Source organism: Rousettus aegyptiacus, unplaced genomic scaffold (assembly GCF_014176215.1).
Source record: "Rousettus aegyptiacus isolate mRouAeg1 unplaced genomic scaffold, mRouAeg1.p scaffold_m13_p_14, whole genome shotgun sequence".
NCBI lineage: Eukaryota > Metazoa > Chordata > Mammalia > Chiroptera > Pteropodidae > Rousettus > Rousettus aegyptiacus.
The window spans coordinates 13,258,951-13,286,269 of record NW_023416289.1 but is presented as its reverse complement, the minus strand read 5'-3'; the positions used below and the strand labels follow the sequence as shown (position 1 = coordinate 13,286,269).

Here is a 27,319-nt window from a genome sequence, read left to right as displayed (position 1 = left end):
TTCTCCCAGTCCTTTTTTCTTCCTCCTCTACAGTCTCGGCTCCTGTGTGTGTGTTGGCTTCAAACTCTCACAGTTGTGCTACAATCTGGGGGAAAGCGCTTCCATCTCCCAGCAACTGCAGGAAACACCCAGGGGAATATAATTGTCCTGATTTGGGTCACATTTGGAGCTGTGATTGGTTGCTTCACCAGAACTTCATAGAGGGGGAGAAGACCTCCCAAAGGAGGGGGTTGCTGTTACTGAGAGATAAGGAATGTTAATTCCTAAATCTACTGGAAATAAGGAAACAATTTGGTGGCACGGCTTAAGGTGGCCTGCATGCACAGTATTGTCATCAGATCAGTCTCAGTGCCAGCCAGGATCCCCACCTGAGGACTACTGAGATGAGTGATCCACAGGGGGTATAAGAGCCCTGGGAAAAACTGTGCTGAGACTACTCCAGGGTCAAAGACTACTGGAGGGCCCTTGAGGACAGGATCACCAGCGACTCAACTATAACTTGTGAGGGTAATATGCACAGAGGTCAAGAGCATGCCTGAGACAGAGGCCACTTGAATTCAGGATCTGACACTTGTCAAGTTTCTTAAATTCTCTGAACCTGTTTCCTCACATGTAAAGTTGGAATGAGAATATCTACCTCATAGGTTGGTGAGTGCAGTGAATATAACGTATGTAAAGTGCCTAGCCCGGTCCCGGAAGGTAGGAACTGCCAAATTCAAATAAAGTTCGCGTTGTTATGCGGATGACTTTACAGTAGAAAATCGTAGTGGCTGGCAGGCGGCGCTCGAGCCCAACATTCTGCGGACGGACGCCCTGGAAGCTTCAAATTGAAACAGCTGCTTGGTCTCATTTGAGACCAAGGCCTAGGTCGGCCTTGAAGTTCGGCCTCAGATCTCCAAAGCTCCTGGAGGGTTGAAGAAGCTACAGCCCCCACTCGTGTTCTCCCAGCTTGAGAGTGCATGGAAGACTGGGGACTCAAGTTCCCTGTTACTCCGGGATTGCTGGTTCTCTCTGGCTTAACAGTGTCGGATTTGGGAGAGCTGCTTTCGCCGAGTCCCATCCCCTCACACGCGTTTTCGTGGAAAGTAGAAAGTGGGATATATTTTAAATAAACATTTTAAGTGACTGGTGGTGTGGAGGAGGCCCCAGCCAGAAGGCCAGACCCACGGCGGGCCAAGTGAGGTCAAATCCACGTGGATGTTAAAGATAGAGCAGGCAGCGTGAAAGGCCGTTGGTGTTGACGACGGGTCTCTTCGCCTCTGCCTTGGCTGGGACAAGGCCCCGCAGAGACCCAGGTCATCGGCTTCTGAAGAAGAGGGGTGGCCTTCTGCTCACCAGATCGCGGCATGTGAAGAAGCTTTGTGGCACCACTCAGGCGGAATTCCCTGCGGGTCCCGCCGGCCCGGCCGAGGTGCCCCGAGACTTGACTGGACCTGAGAGGTGGTCTTTTCGAATGCAGAACTCCGAGTTCTTAGCGGACGCCGAGGCAGTTGTCATAACGACAGGAGGGCGCGGAGAAGAATGTGGCTCCTGATTGGCTGGGAGGCTCGTTTGCTCGGAACCTGTGGACCCTCCGGGAGGAAATCCGCCACTCAGCTGTTTGCGCCTTACAGCCCGACAGAACCGCGGACATTACCCCTGAACTTTAGCGACAGAGCTCGGCTGCTTAGGGCCACGCTTCCCCAGCGAGGAGCCTACCGCTCCCCTCTTGGTGCCCCCGGCCCTCCTATCCGGAGCGAGGACCTCGAACGGAAAGAAGGGGACTGCGACTGGGACCCGGGGAGCGGCTGTCCAGAGCCGCGCGTGGCTGCTCTCGGACTCCCCGCGGCCCATCTCCCATTCCTCAGCGGGCTCGGCTTCTTCCCCAGGGCGTAGAGCCGGAGCCCAGTGGGGCTTCCAGAGCGCTGTCAGTGGACAGGGACCAGTTGCATTGCCCACCTCTGGTGCACCCAGGCCTACGGCGCGCTGGCTTGGGGGGACTGTAGGTAGTTCTGGTTCCGGGCGGCATTTTGGGACTGTGAGGAGCGGGTGAATTCCCCCAAGTGTGTGTGCATCGGTATGTGAGTCGGTCTATGTAGAAGAAATAAGAGCCACACACTAGAGCGCTTGAATGGAGGGGCTTTGCCCTCCAAAATCCCCCATTGGACCCTCTTCCATAGGAATCGTAGGTTTTATAAATATTCTTTGAAATGGATGATTGGAAAACTTTAAACCTAATGTGAAAAATGAATAAAATTACCTTTGCAGCATTCGCTAGTCTACCACTCTTGAATGCCAAAGACTTGTGCACACTTACCTTCGGACCAGTTTTGATCTCCCTCCTGTCTCTCCTTCTGAGCCCTGGCCCTTATGATGAGTGACACCTCATTCTTTCAAAGGTAATCTTTTCTTCTTCTTCTTCTTTTTTCCCCTAACTACTTTTAAGATCTTCTTTAGTGTTTTTCACTTTCACTATGTTGCGTCTCAGTGTTAATTTCTTTTTATTTCTCCGGCTTGGCATGTTGGTACTCCAGAATGTGTAAATTTGTATCTTTTATCAATTCTGAAAATTCTCAGCCTTTATCTTTTCAAATATTACCTCAGTCCCCTTCTTTTCTTCTGGAACCCAGTTAGATATATTAAAGCTCTCTGCTTTTTTTTTCATTTCTATCTCTTTGTCCTTTTGTGGATGATTTCCTCAGGTCTACCTTCTGTTCACTGATTTTCTCTTCATTTATCTAATGTGCTGTTAACTCTGTGTGTTTATTGACATAACTTTTGAAACATATTAGATATATTAATCTATTATGCTATTTTTTCCCACTGTCTGTCATTCATGGGTACTTGTTGTCTATATATTTTGTAAATCAAGACTGTGAGCTTGGGGGATCATATTTGGGGAAGCCTGGGCTGAAGGTTGATTTCTCCAGGCAGGATTTATGTTTGCTTCTGCCAGATTCTTGGAAGTACTTTTTGCTTGGGACTAATATAAAAACTAAATTCTCAGCTTGCAGTTTTTAGAGGACCCAGGGACTGTGAATTCAGGCTGCAAATTCACATAGGGACCAGCTTCTGGTTTTAGATTCTCAGGGGATACATTTTCTGCTTCTTCTAGTTATTGCTAAGATTTGAAACAGGCAGATTACATTGCAGTTCCACCCAGAGCATGTTCACACTTAGAGTTCTAATTTGTATTGGGGTGTGTGTGTGTGTCTTTCTGTCTGTGAGTCTGTGTCTTGAGTCTTGGATGGCATTTGAGTTTCATTATATGGCGCCTGTGCTTACAGGACCATGAAAAACAAAGCTCTTTGGAAAATGACTTCCAGGTAAAACTAGCCTTCAGTGTTCCATCTACTACTCTGAGTTATCAATTTTGCTTCATTTTCGGCCTCTGTGCTTTCCTTATTTTCTAGCTAGCTCACCAGTGCATTTTAAAAGATTTTTTTACTTTTTTGTCTGAGCTGCAACCCCTCTCAACCCCATCCTCGGGGCAGGGGACTAAAAGCCCAATCATTTGTCCAGTATATTCGCTTATATATACAGACAGTAAAAACTCAGGCTGCTCTCCTTGCACGTTTGTTCTCTAATTCCCCTTACTCTTCCTTGAGGAGGCATTAGGTGGTTATAAACCCTCCCCCTCTCCTGGGTGCTGTCAATGTTTGAGTGCTTTTCTTTCTCACATTTATTTTAGGGATGGCAGTAGAACATCACATTCCCCACCAGGTGGAGGCCTCGCTATTCTGAAGAATTCTTCCTTTTCTTCCATCCTAATTTCCTTATATAGCCTAGGAAAAATGAGTAGGGATGAGGCAATCATTAATAGCAGCAGGGCAAATTTAGCACCCAGACCCTCTTTGTAAGACCTAAGGGTGTCTAGCCCCAAATACGTTGTCTCTATTTTTTTTTAATTTTTTTAAATAAGTTTATTTGGGTAACATTGGTTAATAATACGATTATATAATTTTCAGGTGTACATTATAATTTGACGTCTGTATATTCTATTGTGTGTTTACTACCCAAAGTCCAGTTTCCTTCAGCTACCATATATATTTGATCCCCTTTACCTACTTCACCCTACCCCTACCCTCCTATATTTGACCCCCTTTATTTGTCTACCTCCCCCCCTCCTCCCCCACCCCGCACCCTTCGGTAAACACTAGTCTATAGTCCATGTCCATGAGTCTCTGTTTGTTTGTCCTGCTCATTTGTTGCTTTTAGGTTTATATAAGTGATACCACGTGATTTTCAACTTTTTCTGCCAGGCTTATTTCGTTTAGTATGATTATTTCCAGGTCCATCCATGTTGTTGCAAAGGGCAGTATTTCACCCCTTCTTATGGCTGAGTAATATTCCATTGTATATATGTACCACAGCTTCTTTAGCCAATCATCTATCATAGGACACTTAAGTTGCTTCCATGTCCTGGCCACTGTGAATAATGCTGCTATGAACATTGGTGTGCAAATATCTTTTTGGATATGGGTTTTCAAGTCTTTAGGGTAAATACCCAGTAGAGGGATTGTTGGATCATATGGTAGATCAATTCTTATTTTCTTGAGACGCCTCCATACTATTTTCCATAGTGGCTATACCAATTTGCAGTCCCACCAGCAGTGTATGAGGGTTCCTATTTCCCCACATCCTCTCTAGCATTTGTTATTACTTGTCCTGTTGATTATAGCTATTCTAACAGGTGTGAGATGGTATCTCATTGTGGTTTTGATTTGCATTTCCCTAATAGCTAGTGATGTTGAGCATCTTTTCATATATTTGTTGGCCATTTGTATGTCTTTTAGGGAGAAGTGTCTATTCGGGTCCTCTGCCCATTTTTTGATTGGATCATTTGTTTTTGTGTTGTTATCGAGTCATATGAGTTTTTAGTATATTTTGGATATTAGGCCCTTATTGGAGGCGTTGCTTGCAAATATGTTTTCCTATTCGTATGGTTGTCTCTTTACCTTGTTGATGGTTTATTTTGGTGAGAAGAAGCTTTTTAGTTTGATGTAGTCCCATTCATTTATTTTTGCTTTGACTTTTCTTGCCTTTGAGGTCAAGTTCATAAAATCCTCTTTAAGTCCAAGGTCCTTGAGTTTAGTTCCTATGTTTTCTTTTATGCATTTTATTGTTTCAGGTATTATATTCAAGTCCTTAACTCATTTTGAATTAATTTTGGTGTGTGGTGATAGACAGCAATCTAGTTTCATTCTTTTGCAGATGACTCCAGTTTTCCCAGCACCATTTATCAAAGAGGCTTTCCTTTCTCCACTGTATGTTTTTGGCTTTTTTCTTGAAAATTATTTGTCCACATAAATATGGATTTACTTCTGGACTCTCAATTCCATTCTACTGGTCCATGTGTCGGTTTTGCTGCAAATACCATGCTATTTTCATTACTGTTGCTTTGTAGTATAATTTGAAGTTGGGCAGATTGATGCCTCCAGCCTCGTTCTTTTTTCCCAGGATGACTTTGGCAATTTGGGGTCTTTTGTGCTTCCATTTTTTTGTTCTATTTCTTTGAAAAATACCAATGGGATGTTGATGGGGATTGCATTAAATCCGTATAATGCTTTAGGTAATATGCTTGTTCCAGAGCATTATATTTATGTGGCAGTGGTAGAAAGCATTATTTTTTTTAACATCCATCTTCTTGATAAAACAATGTAACAAAAAGAAAATTTACTTGCAATCGTTTTCTACCATATGACTATGGGATACTCTAATGTCGAGAAATTAAGTCTAAGTCTAGGAAACGTAGACTGATTATTTGTGATATATAAAACATCATTATGTAAATCTGAAAGCCATCTGGCTTTCACCTATCTTGGTGTTGAAATTTTCCATCATTTATAGTTTGTCCGAAGCCCAAAATCCTGAGTAATGGTATACCAAGAAATGGAATAACACGGAAGTAGCACCGTTTGCCTCTGCAAACTGTTCACAAGGCCACAGATTTATCTGAAGTATCTTCTTTTCCCTTCTGTAGTATCATTAAAGATCTTATCAAGTGTCTTATTGGTAGTGGGTGTGGTCTGAGGAGTCAGTCCAAACTTTCAGTAAGCTGGCATAACATGGGGGAAGATGGCATACAAGAGGCAAAGAAATAGCATTTTCTGATGAAAATGCAACATTGCCCCACCCCCTTCACTATCTTTTTCCTATGGCTGAAGTCGGTACCTGAAATTATTTTGTTGATCTGTTTACATTTTTATTGTAGCCCTCGTTCACAGGAGTGCAAGCTCGCCCCCTCAGAACAGAGTCTTTCTGATCTATTGCTGTATCCCGCCGCTAGCAACATGACCCAAGCACAAGAGAAGGTGCTCAATGACCATTATTGGAATAAGTGGACGTAAAAGTACTCAAATCTGGCTCTCCGACTCGCTGAGCCCTCACAGCGTGTACCACCACCGCTGTGCTGGGAAAGATGTGCGGCATCTCCCGGGTCAGTTTCTGACCGCCCATGCGCGGGGGCTTCTGGGAAGTGTAGTCTGAGAACTTGCCGAGATCCCACGGTCGCAGGAGCGAGGCTCCACGTGCGCAGGCGCACTTCCGGCTCTACCCCGGCGCTGCAGCCATTGTCCGGCCCCGGTGCGGCTAAGGCCGCTTTGGGCAGCCCCGCCACACATCAGAATTGGGGAGAACTGAGCTTGCAGCGGGGCCAAAGGAACCTACCCGAGCCCTGGGTGGACCTGCAGTCGGAGACCCCAGGAAAAGGTGATTCCGAGTGCGCGTGTCGGGGTTGCACCTCCCACGGGTTTGGTGTGTGTTTGTGGGGCCGCGCCCTCTATCCTGCCCGTGGGACTGGGCGTGGTCAGAGTATATCCTGGACAGGACCGAGCCTTTAATTTGGGGGAGGGGAGAAGCAGGCCCACGCGGGCCCCGGGCACCTCTCCACCACTCTCCTTGGGAAAAGTGTCAGGGGCGGAGGGGGGCCCGCCGAGACCAGGTCGAGTCGGCGGTTGTAACCGGATAAGTGGACTCACTCTCTTTTCTCCTCAGGCCCTGTTTGGGAACCGGGCCCCAGGAGGCGGGAATGGCCCCGAGGCCTCCGAAGGCAGCGCCCCAGGTGAGCAGCGAGGTCTTTACTGCCCTGGGGTGTCCTATCCAACAAGGCCCCCGGGGGCGTGTTTGGAGTAGTCATCGTTATCCTGGTGACTTCCTTTCCTGGCTCGGTCGCCCCCCTCAGAGCCTCCTAGCCATGTGAAACTGAAGGTGTTCGGAGCTGGGGAAGCGGGCTTCCCAAAAGTGGGGCAGCACTGGGCGGACGGCGGGGAGGGGAGAGGGAGGTGCGGAGAGGCGGGACTAGGGCCGTGTGGTCTTCTAGGAGTTAAGATTGGATGTATTGAGAAGTAACAGTGTTGAGAATCCTGAGTACCCATTTAGTTCCTTGAACTCTACCAATAAGGACTAGAGAGGATGAGGTGACAGGACAGAAAACCATACTGGAGGAAGTGACTGTCAGAGGAGCCAAGCTCTGACCCAAGGTCCATATAGAGACCTTAAGGGGCCTAAGAAGCGTGGTCTGGATTTATCTAGGAAGAGACTGGAGATAGGCCTTTCGGGCAAGGAGGAAAAAAAAAAAAAAAAGCCAAGGAGGACTTGAGTGGTAGCTTTTCATGTCTTTTTCTGCTTTAACAAAGGCATTATAGTGCATATCCCCCGATGTCCAGCCTTCAGTATAATTAATAATGAAGCTGATTTGTGAACCCATTTCTTCTTCTGAGGAAGGAAGCATTTTCTAGAAGTACAACTACTCTGAGATTATCCACTGATTTACATGGAGTGTATCATGAAAATATAACAAGGTCCAGTCTCTTTAGGACTAAGAAAAAATCACATAATAGTTGCTATGTGTGTAAGACGATTGAGATCAATCCAGATAAAAATAACCAACTAGTATTGTACTTTAAAAGTAGATTATAGTAAATGAAACGCACATTGTGTAAACTGATATAAAATGCCTGCATATCTTTTACTAATTGTTATATGTTTTTACTTTACAGGGTGAGCCTTAAGGCAAGTAATAATACTAGCATAAGACAGTTATTTGGTTTGAGGATAGCCAGAGCACATCACTCATCACCTTTCTATACAAAGTGTTACCTCTGTAGGCTGTGAGAATTAGGATGACTTAACACCTTATGCGGGTGATGATCTTTTCCACAGGGGCGAGTTGCTTTTATAGTGGTGGAAGTAGATTTGTGTTCTGAGCAGTGAATTTTAGGGACTGCTTTAAGATTCACTTTTAAAGTTGTATTCCCTAAGCATTCTAGTTCAGTTATACTATTCTCAGGGAACGGGCGGATAGTCCATCCACTTGGGTTACCTAACTTGGGCTAAAGGGCAGAATAGGACTGGACCTACCACAAGGGCTTTTTAGGCATAAATTTTCCTTTGTCATTGGCTCCCTTTCTCTGAGTATGGCTTTTAGCAGAATGCAAAAGATGAGTATGAGTCATGTGACTGCTTATGCAATAAGTTAATTTAGTTGAGGGGAAGACAGCCTCATGCCAAAGTATAGTGCAAGAAATGTCAAGTGTTAAGAGGTCTAGAGGCTGCTGTGAGTACTATAGAGGGGAGAGGAAGTTCTGCCTGTGGGAAAGTCAATGGTGACACCTTTGAATAGGAGCAAAGTCTAAGTAGGTGAAATTGAAGGGAATGGGGTTAGAGATGATTAACCATGGGTCAGGGAGTTGGGAGTCAAGAAGATGAGGGTCATTTTCATGAATCCATTGGCCTCTGTGATGATGTGGGCGGCAGGCAGTGGGTAGATGACAATAGAAGGGGGTTTAGACTTTTTTTGGCCTTGGTAACACATTCATTCATTCATGTATTCATTTAGCAAATAGTCATTGAACACCTGTGATGTGTTGAGGTACTTTTCTAGGTGGGTGCAGTATATTAGTGAACAAAATTTATAATGTTCTCTGCTTTTGTGGAGCTTACATCCTAGAAGGACATGACAGAAAATATAGTAAATAAGTAAGTTATATTATATTCTGGAAGGTGACAGTACCTCAGGAAAAAAAGGTAGAGAAAGGTAAGGGGAATTGAGTAGGGGAGGTGGAAACTTGTGGTAGGAGTACAATTTTAAATAGGATAGCCAGGGTAAGCCTTATGCTTATTGGTGAAATCTGAGCAGGCTTGAAGGTCTGGATGAGTTCTCTGGAAACAGCAGGATGTGTGTCTGGTGTGTTCAGGAGCTTAGTATAACTTCAGCTAATGATTTTGAGCAGGGAACTAGTACAGTTTCTTCTTTTTATTATTTATTATTATTATTATTTATGCCTACAGTACCCGGTCTTCCTAGGTGGTCTCTCATTCAAGTACTAATCAGGCCCGACCCCGCTTAGCTTCCGAGATCAGACATCGGGCTTATTCAGGGTAGCATGGCCATCGACCATGGACTGTGGCTCCACTGGGGCATGAACCCAGGACCTTCTGCATGTAAAGCAGACATGCTAACCTCTACACTATGGAACCATGTCCAATATGGTTTCTTCTTAGTTTTAAAGATTGTTGTGAATTGGAAAGTGTAGGAACAAGAATTTGAAAGTCAGGCTTCTTTGCAGAGGTGAGCCATACCTATGTAAAAATGGTATATTTTTTTCTTCCTCATATGTGTACATTTTTAGTTGGAAATTTTAACTAAAGGCGTTTACCATTCTTAAATTTGAAGGCACCAGAACACTAAGAAATGGGGAAAGTTTAATAAGAAAACTGCACTTGAATTCCAGGTTTCTTGGTATTCTACCATGAGTGGGAGGAAATGGAGAGGGACTGGGCTTGATCTGATGACTCCAGATCCCAAGAGTTCTGTGGTTAGATCATCATGACGAACAGACCTGGTAAAAGCTGGCTCAGGTCACCCAAACTCAGGATGCTCCTGGGCCACTAAGGGAAGCTATGCCGCTTTCTGAACCTGGTCAGGATTTTTGCAGCCAGGGATGTTCAAGCTCTGTCTGGAAGTCTCCTTCCTCAGCTTCTTCCTCAGCTGGCTGGAGCTGGTCTTTAAGCCTCAGCTCAGACAATCCTAGCCCTGGGTAAGGTCAGGCGCCCCTCCTCTGCATTCCCATAGCACCTATGCACACCTGTCATAGTTCTGTTCTTATGCCATATGGAGTGATGTGTTTACCCACCCATCTCTTATATTGGATTTTCAACTCCTTTAGGGCAGAACTGTGTAACTCATTTCATCCCTTGCTCCAAACTGCACATGTGGTAAGTGGGCCTCCTCACATGAGCAAACATTTATAACCACTGAACCCCAAGCAGCAATTTTATACTTTTTCATTTAGTATTATAAATAATACTTGGATAAAATCCCATTGATTACAGCAGATAATTTTTTGAAAATACAATTTAAAAAAATTCTTTACATCTGTATTCTTAAGTGAAATAGCCCTCGGAGAAAGAGAGATCTTTGAAAACTTTTGGTGCCATGCTTATCCTCAATATGTAGACATTCAGCTTGCTTTTCCTTTTTTCTGTCGTTTGAAACAATTTACCTATAAAACATTTAGAGCCAGGATTTTTATAAAGAGAATGATTTGGGAACAATTTCTACTATTTCCTCAATTATTAAGGTTTCTACTTTTTGTGTCTGTTGGTAATTTAAAATTAAAAATTATTTCATTTAGATTTTTCACATCCCTTAACATACTATTTATTTTACCTTAAATTCATTTTTTTTTTTTTTTTTATTCTTAAACTGGATTTGTCTAAGGTTTCTCTGTTTGGCTGGTGTTTAAGAGGAAATAGCGTTTAGATTTGGCTATTAATGTCATCGTTTTTCTGTTTACTACTACTTTTTATAATCCAAGAATTTAGTTCACCGATCTATAATTTTTCTTAATCTTCAAAATGACTACTCATTTTCCTTTGGTGAGAATTAACCAGATTCCATTCACTCAGCAATCACTTTTGGAGTGCCTTCTCTGTTTCAGACATTGGTTCTTAACCAGGGTCTTGCTTCAGAACCAGAGAAAGATGTCTTGGTGCGCAGTAAGGCTTCAACGGGGAAATGTAGTGAGAGGGTGCACTTACACGATGGCGCTCAGTACCTGGCCTGTGGCGAATGGTTAATACATGTTAGCCATTGCTCGTTTTTTAATGAATCACCTAAGGAGGTTTTAAAAATTGTCTGAAAGGGCCCTCACATGGGCAAGTTTTTTTAATTGTCCATGTGATTCTGGACAATTTTAACATGCTTGGTCTTGGAGATATTAAAGCAAAAGGGAGTTTGGAAAACTTGTTGGGATACTGCAGATGGTGATGCCATTAGCCTAAATGGAACATTTGTGTATGTGTATAAAGGTTAACAGTAATGCTTCTTCTCTCTGTACTCAATTGTTAGGTATGCTAGTGACTCTCAGCTTACCAAACTACTACTGGTCTGGTATCAGAGAGCAGTGAGTACTTGAGTGACAACACCATACTGTATGCCATTTAATTTAATGTGTTCTAATTGGGCAAACTGACTTGATCTTTGGGGAGAAGCTTATAAATTAGATTATTTTTATACATTAGCTGCCATTCTCTGGTTTTCAGCTTTGCAAAGTTTCCCGAGTTACAGTTCGAGTGGATTTCTCCTCCAGAATTGGAACGTTAGAGTTGAAGGACTGTGTGCCTTTACATTTGCCCATGCTGTACTTTCTGGAAGTGCCCTTCTGCTCTTAAAACTCTTACTTTAGAGAACCCATGTTATAGATGAGAAAATTGGATCCCTAGGATGTCTGCAGTTTACCAAGGATATTACACATTGTTAGTTGTGGAGCTTTTTAGGGGCCCATGAAGTAGAGTCTTTTCAACTGAATGTGTGCTGTTTCTAGGTCTTTGATCTGGGCTCCACTGTTTGGCCATGGTACTTTTGTGTCAGCATGAGGAAGGGGGCAGAGGAACATTTGCTACTTCTTATTAATTTTTTAAAAAGAGTTTATGTTGAGGTCCAGTTATATCTGAAAGAAGAGCGAGCAGTATCTACAGGATGGTGCTGGATCCTTTTACTACAGTCTTGAGGTGTGACCTGCAGCATCAGGAGTGCCCTAAAGTTAGTCTGACTCAGAGTGGCTAACTCACAGTGGAGGGTTCAGAGTATATTTTACCTGTATAATCTTGCACTCTTAATCATCTTTTACATACCAAAATGATATCGGCCTCTGGAGATTTAAAGGTACCTGAAACACATCTTGACACTCTGGGAGCACAGCGAACAATAGGTAACAGACTCCATAACAAGGCCTACTGAGGCTAGACAAAAATCAACCCACGAGCACCAGAACTGACAGTTTAGAGGCAAGGGGGACCCCAGCCAGCCTAGTTTCAGTAGTAAGGAAAAAGTGATTGGAGTGGGATAAGAAGCATGAAAAGACCTTTAACTGGCAATTTCAGTTCTAGCTGTCTGTCCTAGAGAAATTCTAGCATAATTGCACAAATAATATTTAATACACTAATTTTTATAATAGCAAAATATTGGAAATAATTCAAATGTCTATTAAAAGGACCTGGTCCACTCATTCACCAGGTATTTGTAAGCATCCACTGTGTGCCGGGCATCAGTCTGGGCAGGTAGCTGTGATGGAGATAGATGAAGTCTCTCTTCTCATGAGAGCTCACAGTTGGGAGACAGACAAGGTAACAAGTAAGCAATTTCGGGTAATGGTTAGATGTACAAATGTCCTTTTTGTCTGAATCTGTCTGAAATGGTTTCCAAGGCCAGGTGGCAGGAATTTGGGCAGTGAGAGATACCTGTGCTAGGAAGAAAATTAAACATGATAAAATGATAGACAGTAAATTAGAGGAAAATGCTAAGACAGCTTTTTTGAGGAGATAATGCTAGATATAAGACCTAAATAACTAGTAACTAGTTATCAACTATGTGGGGGTCCTCAGGGGAAAGGGAGTAACAAGTTAAATGCCCAGGATGAGAACAGCTTGACGTGTTCAGGGATTGCAAGGTCAGCACGGCTAGAGCCCAGTGAGGATGCCCAGTGAGTGATGGGGAGCTTGAATCTTATTCTTAGTGCAATGAGTGCTGTTGGTTTTGGGTAATGGGTATGTTATAACACAGCTGTACTATGGAGTGCTATGAAGCAATTCAAAGGAATAAGGTGAAATTATACATACTGCTAGGGAAAATCTCCAAGATAGGTAGTTAAGGTGTAGAACAAGACACTGTATATATATGCTTGTGTGTGAAACACGGAAAAAGGACCCTTAAATATATGCACCAAAGTTAACAGCGGTTATTTTTAGGTAAAGTGGGATTGGTAATAGGCATGAAGGAGGGCTGCCACTCTTCATTTTACACCATATTTGGATTTTGTAACAAAAGTGCATAGGCAGAAAGGAATTGATGATTGTATTAAAAGGCTTGGCTTTGAAGGGAAATGTCAGAAGCTAAGTAGGGATACAGGATTGCATGACATATTGCCCCTTGTGATTTTCCTGCCTGAATATTAGGTTCTTTATAAAATTACGTAAACAACTAGTATATCTATGCCAACATCGCACACTCAGCATATTAAATGTGTGATCATTCCTTCTTATAGACCCTATGGTATGTTCCCAGTATTGCCATGGGAACATCTGTAGGGTTGATCCTCCTTGAGCGGGATTGTGATCCTACAGGAATCAGTGACATTCAAGGATGTAGCCGTGGACTTCACCCAGGAAGAATGGCGCCACGTGGACCCTGTTCAGAGGCGCTTGTACAGGGATGTGATGTTGGAGAACTACAGCAACCTGGTTTCTCTTGGTAAGTACCACATCTCAATGTCTTGCCTATTGGTGAGTCTTTCCTTTCTTGGTTGCTAAGGTTGTGGGCCTCTTTGACTATAGCCCATGTGACTGTGCGCAGGGTGTTCAGGGTCAGATCTTGTTCATTGGTTTGGAACTCAGCCTTACTGGTTTCTGAACCTCTTTAGGCAAAAAAGGTCTTTTGTAGAACTGGTAGGTCATTTGATTGCCTTATTCCTCAAGTTGAACCTTTTTTTTTTTCTTCAGAGTTCGTGAGGTTCAAGGACTAGTACTGACTTGTAGGAGAGTTCTTTGTCCGCTTGCACAAACAACCAAATCTTGTGTTTTCACTCATGAGCAGGATATCAAGTTTCCAAGCCAGAGGTGATCTTCAAATTGGAGCAAGGAGAAGAGCCATGGCTATCAGAGGGAGAAATCCAAAGACCTTTCTTTCCAGGTAAATGAGTGAGAATTAAGCATGTAGGAAGCAGTATAGACAATGGCAGAGCTGAGGGAGTGGGGAGCCCCTTATAATTCTGTCCTGGGAGCTCCTAGACTGGCAGAGGAGGTTGTCTATCTCCTGGATGACACTTCCGTATGTCTCCCTTTTCCAGGAAGGTGCTTCTGCTTCTGGTAGGTCTTAGAGGAAAAGATCCTTTGTTCCACACTCAAAATACCATCTCTCCCGATCCTATAACCCTACTTGCTGGATTATTTTCTTCCCTGGTGTCCACAGTGTCCTGTCATTATTTAGAGATCTCTTCTCTTATTCATTCAGACATAATCGAACTTCCATGTCTCCTCTTTGTTTTATCTTACTGCTTTTACCATGGAATGCCCCAGACTTGTAGGAAATACCCACAACCTTGGTTCTCCCTTCTTTTATAACTTGTTTTCAGACTTCTTTTCCTGACTATATTCCTCTAACACCTATCTGGGGAGCAACATGGTCTTCCTTCCATCTTGTATTCATGCCGATTTGATTTCCCTACCTCCCTCTGCAGTTCCTGGAGTTAATACTCTCCTGGTCTCTCTGCTTGTTAAGTGTTTCTTGACTTTAGGTCTTTGGCTTTGGCTTTTCCCCCTAAGCAAATCTGCCTTAAGGAATCAGCCCTCCAGCTTCCTCCCTGTTCTTTCTCTGTTACCTCCCTAAAAGCATGCCTGCCTTTGGTAGTTGCAGCTTTTTTTTTTTTTTTTTTTTTTTATGTATAGACTCAGAAATCATTCTTGTACCCTGGTCACTTTTTTTTTTTTTTTTTTGTTCTCACAGGACACCTCCACTTGGAAGTCCTGTGCAGTTCTTATGAAAGATGTAAAATCTAAATTAATCATCTTTCATCCCCAGCCAGCATTTTGCTACGTTGCTCATCACCCATTTTTCTCTTTGCCTGTTAGAAACTGCTGGCTTTCTAATCTCTCATGCCACACACCATAGTCAGTTTAGTGTTTTTCTTTCAACCCAGGTTACTTTCTTCCTTTGAGAAGTATCTTAGATGCTCCCGCCTTTTAACTTCTACTAGTGACATCTTAAACCAAGCCTCAGGCTTAGTTTACCATAATTCTCAGTTGAAATTGCTCACTTTTTTCTTTTTATAATTCATATTGGACTTTTAAGATCATAGTTTTATTGAGGCGTAATTCACAAAACATAAAATTTACCCTTTGAAAAAAGTATACAGTTAAGTCGTTTCTCAGATATATCCAGAGTTGTGCAGCCATCACCACTATCTAATTACGGAACATGTTCAACACCCCAAAAAGAAACCCCATACCCATCAGCAGTCACTTTTTATAACCTGTTACCCCCAGTTCCTGGTAATCATTAATCTACCTTTCATCTCTATGGATTTGTCTATTCTGGATATTTTCTATAAATGGAATTACTTACATATGTAACCTTTTGTTGTGACTGGTTTCTTTCACTTAGCATAAAATTTTCAAGGTTCATGTTGTAGCATATGTTACTTCATTCCTTTGTATTCATTTGTTTGTTTCTAAGTAATATTCCACCGTATGCATGTACTACATTTTGTTTTATCTATTCATCACTTGATGGACTATATTGGATTTTAATGCTTTATCTTCATAAACCACCTATCTGTGACGAAACCTTACTATTACTCCCTGTACCTCATTATAAGAAATAGAAACTTCCCTTTCAATGTCCTCTTTAAGTAACATATACTCTACTTCATTAGATAATACCGTCCACCTATCCAAAGCCATCTATTCTTTAAGGTCTATCTAATTTATGAAACCTAATATATACTAATATATTTACTTCTTCCTTCTCTGATCACAAATATCATTTATAACATCTCTACAACACAAATTCAGAATTAATATACTATCTAATGATTTTTTTTTTTTTTTGTCAAAAAATTGATTCTTGTTTCTCTTAGATTTCAAGCTCCTGGATAGTCTGTTTTATTTCTATATATTTAATCTGTGTTGCAAAGCATGTACATAGAAGGCAGTCAGAAATTACTTGATTGATTGTTACGGAATCTGGCAAGGGAGAGAACTTTATTGTTCATTTATTTCAACAAACATTTTATTTATGTCCCACTGAAAAGTATTCTAAAAGTATTCTTTATTCTCAGGACTTTAGAATTTAGTCTTGTTATAGGATAAGGAATTGAGGGTTTAGGGCCCCTTAGATGCTGTTTTATTCCATTTTAACATTTTATTGTATAAATTTTCAAATATATGAGAAGTTGAAAAGATTACACAGTGAATACCATACACCTACCGCCAAAATTCTATAGTTGTTAATATTTTATTGTATTTTCTTTATTACAGATCTCTTCATCTGTTCCCACCTATCAATTTATCTTTTTGATGTACTTCCAAGTAAATTGCAGAATGAGTATATTTCACCCCTACATTCTTCCATGTGCATATCATTAAACAGAGCTTGATATGTGTTTTTTTAAAGAAAACTTTATATACAATGAAATATATAACTCATATTAACTATCTATTTGGTTTTGACAAATGCATTCATCCATCTAACCCAAATTCCTATCGATATGGAACATTTCCATCACTCCAGAAACCTCCCTTCCCTTAGTTTTTAAAAGTTACCATTTTTAGAACCTAGAAATTAATAATTCTCTGCTCTCAGTATTTCAAAGTTAAACAGAGGTATAGAGGTCAACTTATTAGGCAGATTAAAATAAACCTTCTTTGGTTAAGAGAGGTGATTAATATAGAATCAGAACTCAGATCGACTAAAACCATAGCCCCAGTTGTAAAGGCAAGGATGATTTATCTACTGAAACATTACTTTTTCTCAGCTTGTGAAGTATAGCCCTTGGTTTCCAAGTATATCAAAGAATTATTTCTGTTAGATCATTGATTGCAGATTTTCTCTGCAAGGTTTGAAGATCTGGAGCCTCAGAGATGACTTTAAAGAAATTATAAAATGAATGTATTAGGAAGGTAAATTCTGTGGTGGTTTGTAAAATGGACAGGAATCCTGGAGAGCAGATAGGATCCTGCAAGATGGACTGTGGTTCTATTCCATTTGTGTTTATGCCTAACACTCTCATAATCACTTATTCCCTTATTTCCCTAACCAGCCCTCCTAGATGGGCTTCCTCATTCTGGACTTACCGTTCACTCTGGATCTGCAGTCTGCACTATCACATCTCTTCACTCTTCTTTTCTTCCATTTTGAATCTTCTCCCCAAGCTACAGGACTAATTTCAAAACAGAGTCATGTGTAATTTGTATCTCTTTCATTTCCTCATTCCTACTGTAGCAGTTTGTTTCAACAGAAGAAAATAGGGGACTTTTGCGCTTTGGATTTCTTTCAGACTGGAAGACTAGGCCTGAAGCCAAATCATCAAATCTGCAGCAGAGCATATCTGAAGTATCCTTTAGCACAGATGAGCTCTCACATGCCACATTAGAAGACGCTTGGGATATGAGCAGTCAGTTAGAGAAACAGCAAGAAAACTGGAAGAGATATCTGGGGCCAGATGCATCCACCCAGAAGAAAATAATCACACCAGAGGAAAGTTTTGAGCAAAACAAATTTGGTGGAAACTCTAGATTGAATACAGACATGGTTACACAACTGAGCATTCCTTCAGAGTCTAGTGAATGTGATACTCTTGGAATCAATTTGGGACATAATTCAGACTTACTTGATCAGAATAATATTCTTGCAAAAAAGAAACCTTATAAATGTAATAAATGTAGGAAAGCTTTTATTCATAGATCATCACTTACTAAACATGAAAAAACTCATAAAGGAGAGGGAGCTTTCCCCAATGGTACAGATCAGGGAATTTATCCTGGAAAGAAACACCATGAATGTACTGACTGTGGAAAAACCTTCCTCTGGAAGACACAACTTACTGAGCATCAGAGGATTCACACAGGAGAGAAACCCTTTGAATGTAATGTGTGTGGGAAGGCCTTCAGGCACAGCTCATCCCTTGGTCAGCATGAGAATGCTCATACTGGAGAGAAACCCTATCAGTGTAGTCTCTGTGGGAAAGCCTTCCAGCGCAGCTCCTCGCTTGTTCAACACCAGAGAATTCACACTGGAGAGAAACCCTATAGGTGTAACTTATGTGGAAGGTCATTTAGACATGGCACGTCCCTCACTCAACACGAGGTCACACATAGTGGAGAGAAACCCTTCCAGTGTAAAGAATGTGGAAAAGCCTTTAGTCGATGTTCTTCCCTTGTACAGCATGAGAGGACTCATACAGGAGAAAAACCTTTTGAATGTAGCATATGTGGGAGAGCTTTTGGTCAGAGCCCATCCCTTTATAAACATATGAGGATTCATAAGAGAGGCAAACCTTACCAAAGCAATAACTATAGCATAGATTTCAAGCACAGCTCATCTCTTACTCAAGATGAAAGCACCCTAACTGAAGTGAAATCCTATCATTGTAATGACTGTGGACAAGACTTCAGTCACATTACAGACTTCTCTGACCATCAGAGGATCCATACTGGAGAGAACCCCTATGATTGTGAGCAGGCCTTCAGTCAACAACCTATTTCTCATCCTGGAGAGAAACCCTATCAATGTAATGTATGTGGAAAAGCTTTCAAAAGGAGTACAAGTTTCATAGAGCATCACAGAATTCATACTGGAGAAAAACCCTATGAATGTAATGAATGTGGAGAAGCTTTCAGTCGACGCTCATCACTTACTCAACATGAGAGAACCCACACGGGAGAGAAACCCTATGAATGTATTGACTGTGGGAAAGCCTTCAGTCAGAGTTCATCCCTCATTCAGCATGAGAGAACTCATACTGGAGAAAAACCCTATGAATGTAATGAATGTGGGCGAGCCTTCCGAAAGAAAACCAATCTGCATGATCATCAGAGGATTCATACTGGAGAAAAACCCTACGCTTGTAAGGAATGTGGGAAAAACTTCAGTCGAAGCTCAGCTCTCACTAAACACCAGAGAATTCATATGCGAAATAAATTCTAGGAAACCTGAAATTAAACAATGTGCAGAAAGCTTTAGCTAAAATATTCTTACTCAGTATCAGAGAATTCTTACTGGAAAGAAAGCTTGAGAATGTAATGAATGATATGTGTGTTTCTGTGTTATATGCGGAGAAGACTGCTCATGAATAGTGTTCTCCTCCCCCCCCCCAAATAAAAACTACATTTACAGATCTGATTACAGACTTGTAAAAACAACTACAAATATATATATAACCTGTTGGAAGTGGTATGCCTATATATTGGACTTTATAAGGCTTTTTAAGATACATGCAGATCACCAACTTTTTAACAATTTGACTTGTAGCTCATTGTTTACAGCCTTTTTTTTTTATAAGTAAAATTTCTGCAGTAGTGACCAAAACTTATTTTTAAAATTGCTTGACCACTGCTGTCAGTTGCAGCTCATATTGAATTAACCACCTCTAGGAATTCACTGGTCCAACCACTTTATTGTATAGAGGAAGAAACAGAAAGCCAAAGATGTGAAGTGGTTTACACAGTGTGATACAGCTTATAATGGCAAAGTTGAGTGGAGGATGCAGGTCTCCTGGATCTTTGGCCCCAAGATCTTGCCTTTGAAAAGGTATTTTGGAATTCAGAAGGCTTTAAAATAAATTTTAAGTCAGATGCACATTTAATGAGCACTCATGAGTTGAACACGTTGGGAATCATAAAAGCTTAAGAGGCAGCAAGATGTATGCAGATTTGTCTTATTTAAAGTGACTTGTTGGAAGCTTACAAACAAAAATGTTAAGAGAAACTGTAAATGGTTGAACTGCTCGTGATTTTATTCCTTTCCCCCCAAGTATCATAATTATACTTTCAGCTAACATGTCAGTTTCATAGAACTATTAATTCCTCTTACTGTGCTTTTTTTGATACTTTCATGAAAAAAAAAAATTGTCCCCAAGCTTCCTGTATTGGATCAGTGGGAAAACAAAACTAAGACAAGAATTTTTCCTCAATTTTACTTTAGGGAAGTATAAATCCATTTACCTGTTACCATAAAATTTGTCTTTTAAATCAGTTTAAAGAATCGGCATGTGTGCCAAGGAAATGCTTCACCATTAAAAAATAACTTAAAAAAAAATAGATATCTAAGGTGCTTTTCCATCAGTAAAATCTGACTTAAGCTTCAGTAGCCCACTACAATCCTTAATGTCCCCTAATCCCTCCCATAGGCTATGCTAAAGGAATTTCAGGAACCTTGGTTGGTTTATTGGCACCAAAAATGCAGATAAATTTGGAAGCAACTGTGGGCATTGGCCCATTTCATACGAGGGCATCTCAACCCTAAGATAAGCAAACTTTTTCACCTTAATGATGAATCATGGGGAGGAGCGATATGGGTGGTGGTGGTGATAAACCTTATTTTTGGCTTTCTTGTATGCTGGTTAGCAGAATCCATCATCCTTGTCTCATCCTGGACAACATAAGGCAGCTCCCAAACATATTTTATAATTTTTTGTAGGAAAAATGTGCCTGAGGGCCAAAATGTGGATGTTTTGCCCAATGAATATATCACATGTGGAGCAAGATGAGATACTCTAGCAGATCTGCCCTTCCAAGATGACAACCATTCAAAAAATACCTTGTTTATGGTGTTCCATGCTTAGCACACACAATGCTAAGGCCATGTTTGTGTTGTCTGTTACATAGTTTGACAATAGGTAATTCTACTCACACCTTCTCCTCCTGTTTGGCTAGGTTACCTGTCAGGAACTCATTTTGTGGCTGATTGTTTCAGGATTCCCATAGTGGACTATTTGTAAGAATAGCATGAATTGTAGTCAATCGAGTGCTACCCTACTGTTATGGAAGTTTATAAAGAAGTTCCAGAAGACCCAAAGGAGACCACTGATTCGTATATGGAGCCTGGCCTAGATCTAGTCAATCTCTGAATCTCACCACATCTTTATTGATAGGGAGGGAGCCTAGGATATGTGTGTGGCTGGTTGAGCAGAGGATTTTGTAGTCTCAGTCACCATGCACCATGCATTTAGGAATACCCAGCTTTCTAGGCCACATGAAATGCATCCTTGTAACATCCATTGTATTAGTTCAATAAATAGCCTTCTTAGTTGAATGGGAGTCAGTTTGTCTTTTTCAATTTTCAGAACTTGGCTAAGATTAAAGAGTGACGCATCAAGGCAGAGGGATTAACTGCTAAACTCATCACAGCCAGGTGAGTTAATTACAGTTACCATTTATTGAATGCTTACTACTTAAAGGACATTCTGCTAAGTATTTTCTAGCCATCATTTCAGTTAATCTTTACATCTCCCCATTCTAGGTCTTGCAGCTATTGTTGCCGAGCTTCCCCCCCCCCTTTTTCCTTTGTAACAGTCCCTGCTGTACTGACCTCAGGAATACAAGTCAGGATATCCCTGAGGCTCAGTGATTGTTTTAGGGGAAAGCATATGACCTAGTAGAGCCAATATTAGAATCCTTTGCCAGGAATTTTTTTCAAAACTGAGTTGACAGGGAAACTTTGATTTTGAGTTGCTAGGCCAGAAAGATGAAGGCTTTGAGCTTCCTGGAGCCTGATTCCTCACCAGAGAGGGGAGGTCTGCTGTAGTAGGAGAGAGTGCCACTGACACGATGGCGCTCTCACTTCTGATTCCTGAGGTCCTTGGACCTGGCTCAATTTCTGAAGCCCTTTCTGGAATTCAGTAGTCTCGAATGATTACCCCCTTTTTGATTAAGCCAACCTCGTCAGATTTGTGTTGCTTGCATTAAAGAATGTTAATGCATGTGTTGTATTCTTGTTTTACAATGGGAAAAACTCAAAGTAACTTGCCCTCGGTTGTACTCCCCATGGCAGATTGAGGCTTCAAACCCAGACTGTCTGGCTGCAAAGGCATAGCTCTTAACCACTAACTGATGTCTCCAGAGCCATGTTATGTTCAAGGAGCTGCATATAATGCAGAGTGATTTGGGAGTGAGTGAGTAGAGGGATGTGCTGGTAGGTTTGGACAGAGACCAAACAGACAAAATGAGGAATGGCCTTGGAATGATTTCTTGACTCAGTAAATTCCCTAAGTTCACTCACAACCTTTATACCTTAATACATTGGATATTTATATTTCCCACGCTATAAATAAAACCTTGTGTCATACTTAAAAAAGAACTTTCTCATAAGTATTCCATGTTGCTAGCCCCTGAATCTCCACAAGTCCCCTACTATTGTGACGATATTTGGATTGTTTTTGGGATTGGTTTTTATAATAATGACATTGAATACTTGAGACTCATACAGGAATAAACTATATAAGACAGCACAGAAGTAATCATCTCAAAATTGCAAAGGGGAGCCAGTCTCCCACTTCTCGTATCTGGGTATGTCTGGGGAAGGGCCTCAGGGCAGGTATTATGTCCCCAAGAGCATCTAAGACACATCTATGCCCCATGGGAAGATAAGAAAGCACTTCTGAAGTTTGTAGGTGTAATGATGATGGTAATGCTCAGTCCTTTATAGCTACTAAACTAGTTCATTCTTACTCATCTGTTAAAAGTGCAAATGGCAGTCAGATTACCACTGACTGCCCTACTTCAGCTAAATTGGTCTCCCTCTTAAATTTCATAGATTACTGTTAATGTTCTTCATGTTACCACAGTTTGTATTTGATTATTTGGTGTTCTGCCCTCACCCTGCACTGTATTGTGAGTACCAGAATGGCTGGGTTCACATCTACTTTGCTAACTTTTTGTTTCTCTGGTCATCATAGTGCTAGACACATAGTAGTTACTTAATAATAGTCTCATTAAGTGAGCAGTAGAGTGGAGATTTGTTGATAGACAATGAAGACTGACTTATAAATGAAAAGATGCTCAATCTTGAAATTAGAATATTGCAAAAGAAAACAGTGAGATACTATTTTATACCCATTAGGCTGACAAAAATTCAGAAAGTTGGAGAAAAAATGAGAGTTTTTATACACTGCTGTTGGAAGGTAAATTGGTATAATTGTTTAGGGAGTAATTTGGCAATGACCAGTAAAATTGAAACTAAGCATGATTCAGCATATATACCCTAGACTAGCTATGTACCCTCGACTAGAAATTCTCCCGTGGGACATGCACAAGGATGCTCATTGCAGCAGTGTTTGAAATAGGGAAAATATGGACACAACACAAAAGTGTCGGTAAGTAAATGGCTTAATAAGTGGTGGCATATTCTTATTTCACATAATACAATACCTAAATGAAAGAACCAGAACGTCTGGCAAAACAAAACATTGTAGTTCTGCCTGTTCTGCTGCTGTGCCAATGTTCCTGGAGAAAAATGGAGCCATGGTGACTGGTCCCACTTTAAATTTCTGACTGCTAACCTTAAGCACTTGTTCTCTAGTCCGGTCATCGTCCCAGTCTCCTAAGATACTATTTTATAACTTTTCTCAACCTCCAGCTGGCTCTCATTCAGTCCTTCACCCCAGTCCTCTCTCAGCTGGTAACCTTGTTTCCTAGTTAACAGAAAAACAGAAGACAACTACTCACCTACATGCATCTTGCCTACTAGCTCTTTCTTTCCTTCCTGTTCCCGTTCTCTTATCTCAGACCAACTTCTCTGGTGTATTATATCCTGTCCTTAAACTAGGACTGCTTTCCTATAATTTCCTCTTTCATGCATCTCTTTTTTTCTTGTCTACTGAATCTTTCCCATCAGCATAATAATGTATAATTTTTCTCATATTTGTAAATATATGTATAAAGTTCACTGATGGACTCCATGTGGTTAAATCGTTTTTCAAATCTTTTTACTTGACTTTTCAGCATTATTTGGTACCATTGATCACTTCCTCACACTTAACATGTTTTTTCACTGGGCTTCACACTTACCTAGATTTCCGTATACTTAATCGACAGCTACTTCTCTCAGGTTCTTTGTTTTGCCCTGCTCTAGAAATGGGAATTGTCCTAGGGCTGTCTTTGGACCTCTTTTCTTTTTAAAACTCCAGCCACCCTCATTGGGGCCCTCATCCTGTTCCATGGCTTTAAATATCCATTTACTTGTTGTAACTTTAAAATTTATATCTCCAGCCCAGAATTTTGTACTCTTATAACCAATTGCCTGTGTGACATCTCCACTTGGATGTTTACAAGATAACTCAAATTTAACGTGTCCAAAGATAAACTAACCCATGATCTCTCCTCCCAGCTCTATCACAAGTATATTCCTCCCTCAGTCTTCCCATCTGGGAAAAGGCAATCCCATCCAGTTGCTTAGGCCCCCAAACGGGAACCATTCTTGATTCTTTTCTTTCACACCCCACATCCAAGCTTCAGTAAGTCCTGTCTGCTGATTTGCAAGATATGTGAGGATGGCCATTTCCTGTTGCCTCCACCACCCTAGCCCAAATCATCATCTATGGCTCAGATATTTTCAATAGCTGCCTAATTGGTTTCCCCACTTCTACCCTTGCCTCTCTTCATATTTGCAGTTCAGCAGCCAGAATGACACTCAAAATCTAAGATGATGTTACTCTTCTGCTCGAAGCCCTCTAATAGCTCTCCATTTCACTAGATAAAAGCTAAAATAAAAGCCCTGCATAGTATTGCTACCCATATTATATCTGACTCTCCACTCACCTTCCTTCTTGATCACTCTGGGCCCACTGGCCTCCCTGCAGTAACAAATACATAGCAGGCTTCCAACTCAGCCTTTACATTTTCTGTTCCCTCTTCCTGAAATGCCCCTTCCCTAGATATCACATAGTTTGGTCCCTCACCTCCTTCAGATCTTTGGTTTAGATTTTACCAGAGAGCCCTTCCTTGACCACTCTCTCAAAATAGCAGTCCCTCTCTATGGCACACCCCATCTCCCTCCCTAGCTTCATTTTTTCCCATAGTACTTACCACCACTTGACGTTCTAAATATTTTACTTGTTTATTATATGTCCTACTCTAGAAGGTAAGCTCCATGAGAGTAGGGATTGGTGGAGATAGGGGTAACTTTTATTGAAGCATAACATACATATAGAAAAGTACGCAATAACAAGTGAACAGCGTGATGACTTAGGACAGTAACTTATTTAATGAATGGTTGAACTGGATGTACATGTATTAACATGCCTAATACTGAAAACAATTGAAAATAAAGTTGCAGAAGGATACATAAAGTGTGATATGTTATAACATTTAAAAATCCATAATACCTAGGATGTGGTTCTATAGTGTAGTGCTTAGCATGTCTGCTTTACATGCAAATGGTCCTGAGTTGTGTCCCAGTGGAGCCATGGTCCATAGTCTACAGCCATGCCACCCCAAATAAGCCTGATGTCCGATCTCAGAAGCTAAGCAGGGTTGGACCTGATTAGTACTTGGATTGGAGACCACCTAGGAAGACCAGGTGCTGTAGGAATTTAAAAAATCCATGATACCAATTTTTTTTTTATCAATTCATGAAGTAAAAGTAGGAAAGTATTAATATATTGGCTTCAGAATGGTGGTTTCCTCAGGAATTAGAAGTGAGAGGGATAAGGAAGCTTAAACTGTCCTTTATTTTTTTTTAAAAAAATATGGCATGATTAACATTTGTCGAAAGTGTGATTTAGAGGTGTTTATTGTATATGCCTCTCTGAATGTTTAAAATCTTTTACAGTCAAAGTTGACCTCCTTGCTCTTATCTGGTCCCTCCTCCCACAAAGCCATCTGCTTGGTTCTCTTCAGGGTATGAGCCCTGTCTGTTCTGTACATCTAGCATGCCTAAAGGATTCAGGGGAAGGAGAAATAGGCATTCATGCTCCCAAGGGTGAGAAGCTGATCTAAGTCCAAGAAAGAAGAGAGAGGTCTTAGCACCATCAAGATCAAGTAATGTTTCCACTCTAGAAATGCCATTTTAGGGACCAATTAAAAAGGGGAGAGCAGGGAAGCAAAGGGCTTCCTGTAGATAAGAACCTAAGTGATTATTTGTGGGATGTGGTAGGAGAGAATTTTTACTAATAAATTTCAGTGAAAGCCCTGTAATTTTGGGAAAACACTTTTTTTGGACAAACATTTTAATGGATAAAGGAACCAAGAAATTCTGACCTCAAATATATTTTTTGGTGCTATTATAAGTATTAGTTGTAATAACCAATGAGATTTTTGTTTTACTATGTTCATTATGAAACTAGCAATTACCAATTGTTCTTGAATTTTAATGCTCATTTTCAAAAGTTAAGACATGTTACAGGACTTCGGCTTGGAATTGCTGATAAAGCCTCAAAGGTGAAAACGAAATGTCGTGTACCCCTACAGTCTAAGGGGTGCCACAGGACTCACTAGGAGGTGTGAGACTTGCACAGTCTTGCACTCCTGTGCCCCCATTGACATGTAACCATGCAACAAGGGTCAGATCCAGAGGAGAAGGGCCTTATGGTCCTTAGGTGAGGCCTCTCTTCCTCCCTATGGGACTTGAGGATTCAGGCACCATGAGGATAGCTGGAGATACTGTGGACATCCAAAGTCACTAGAGCTGGGTGTCTATCCTCAGCGAAACCACAGGCCCACTTCGGGGTTGCTTCCATCCTTGCTGTCTACCCCTGAAGAGTGTATGTGGTGGTAAGGGAGTGGAAAGGAATCGACAGGAACAGATGCCCACAACTAACAAGATTCTGAAGGGAGAAGCTGCTGGAGTATCCCGTATCAGCTGAGCATGGAAGCCTGACAAGGCCCCGTGTTTGTGTTGTGCCTAAGAAGGATAGGACAACTCCATGTTTTTCTTTGCTGCCAGAGATCACAAGACAGGATTTCAGTGGATCATGGATAGGGCAACTACATAATTGATCATCCACAACCGGACTCCTAAGAATGAAGGGGTAGCTAACCAGACGAGAAGCTGAGGCTGTGCTATAAAACCGGGACATATGTTTACCCTGTGCCTGGAGTTCCCGGAAGGGAAGAAGGAAGACGTAGGGTGGCAGAAGCCTTAGGGACTGTCTTCCAGAGGCTGCCCAGCCAAACTAGGGGATGACCCACCAGGAGAGGGCTCAGAGGCGAGGACAGAAGTGGCTAAAGGAGAAACTACGCTGTCCCACTGTGAATGAACACATGGAACTGGGCAAAGCTACACGCAGCCCTCAGCCGCTCATTTCCCTGTGAGGGGACCGCCCTGTCAGAACAGGCCACCATCCCT

The 27,319-nt window shown here is 41.5% G+C and overlaps 1 protein-coding gene across 8 annotated transcripts; it reads left to right on the top strand.

Annotated features, from left to right (window-relative positions):
• The first annotated feature begins 2,247 nt into the window (after positions 1-2,247).
• ZFP90 (ZFP90 zinc finger protein) lies at positions 2,248-25,405 on the top strand. Of its 8 annotated transcripts, XR_004954231.1 has the most exons (7): positions 2,256-2,378; positions 6,194-6,690; positions 6,976-7,042; positions 13,606-13,732; positions 14,075-14,170; positions 21,321-21,388; positions 22,028-25,405. XR_004954231.1 is itself a non-coding variant. In XM_016164591.2 (6 exons), the coding sequence occupies exons 3-6, from the start codon at positions 7,010-7,012 to the stop codon at positions 17,393-17,395; spliced, it is 354 nt and encodes a 117-aa protein (XP_016020077.1). In that variant the 5' UTR covers positions 2,248-2,378; positions 6,194-6,690; positions 6,976-7,009; the 3' UTR covers positions 17,396-17,595. The 8 variants fall into 8 exon arrangements, 7 of the variants coding, with proteins under 7 accessions (XP_016020077.1, XP_016020068.1, XP_036087336.1 ...); XM_016164591.2 differs by lacking the exons at positions 21,321-21,388; positions 22,028-25,405 and adding an exon at positions 17,298-17,595 and having other exon boundaries at positions 2,248-2,378; XM_016164582.2 differs by lacking the exons at positions 21,321-21,388; positions 22,028-25,405 and adding an exon at positions 16,516-16,694 and having other exon boundaries at positions 2,248-2,378.
• Positions 25,406-27,319: the final 1,914 nt, after the last annotated feature.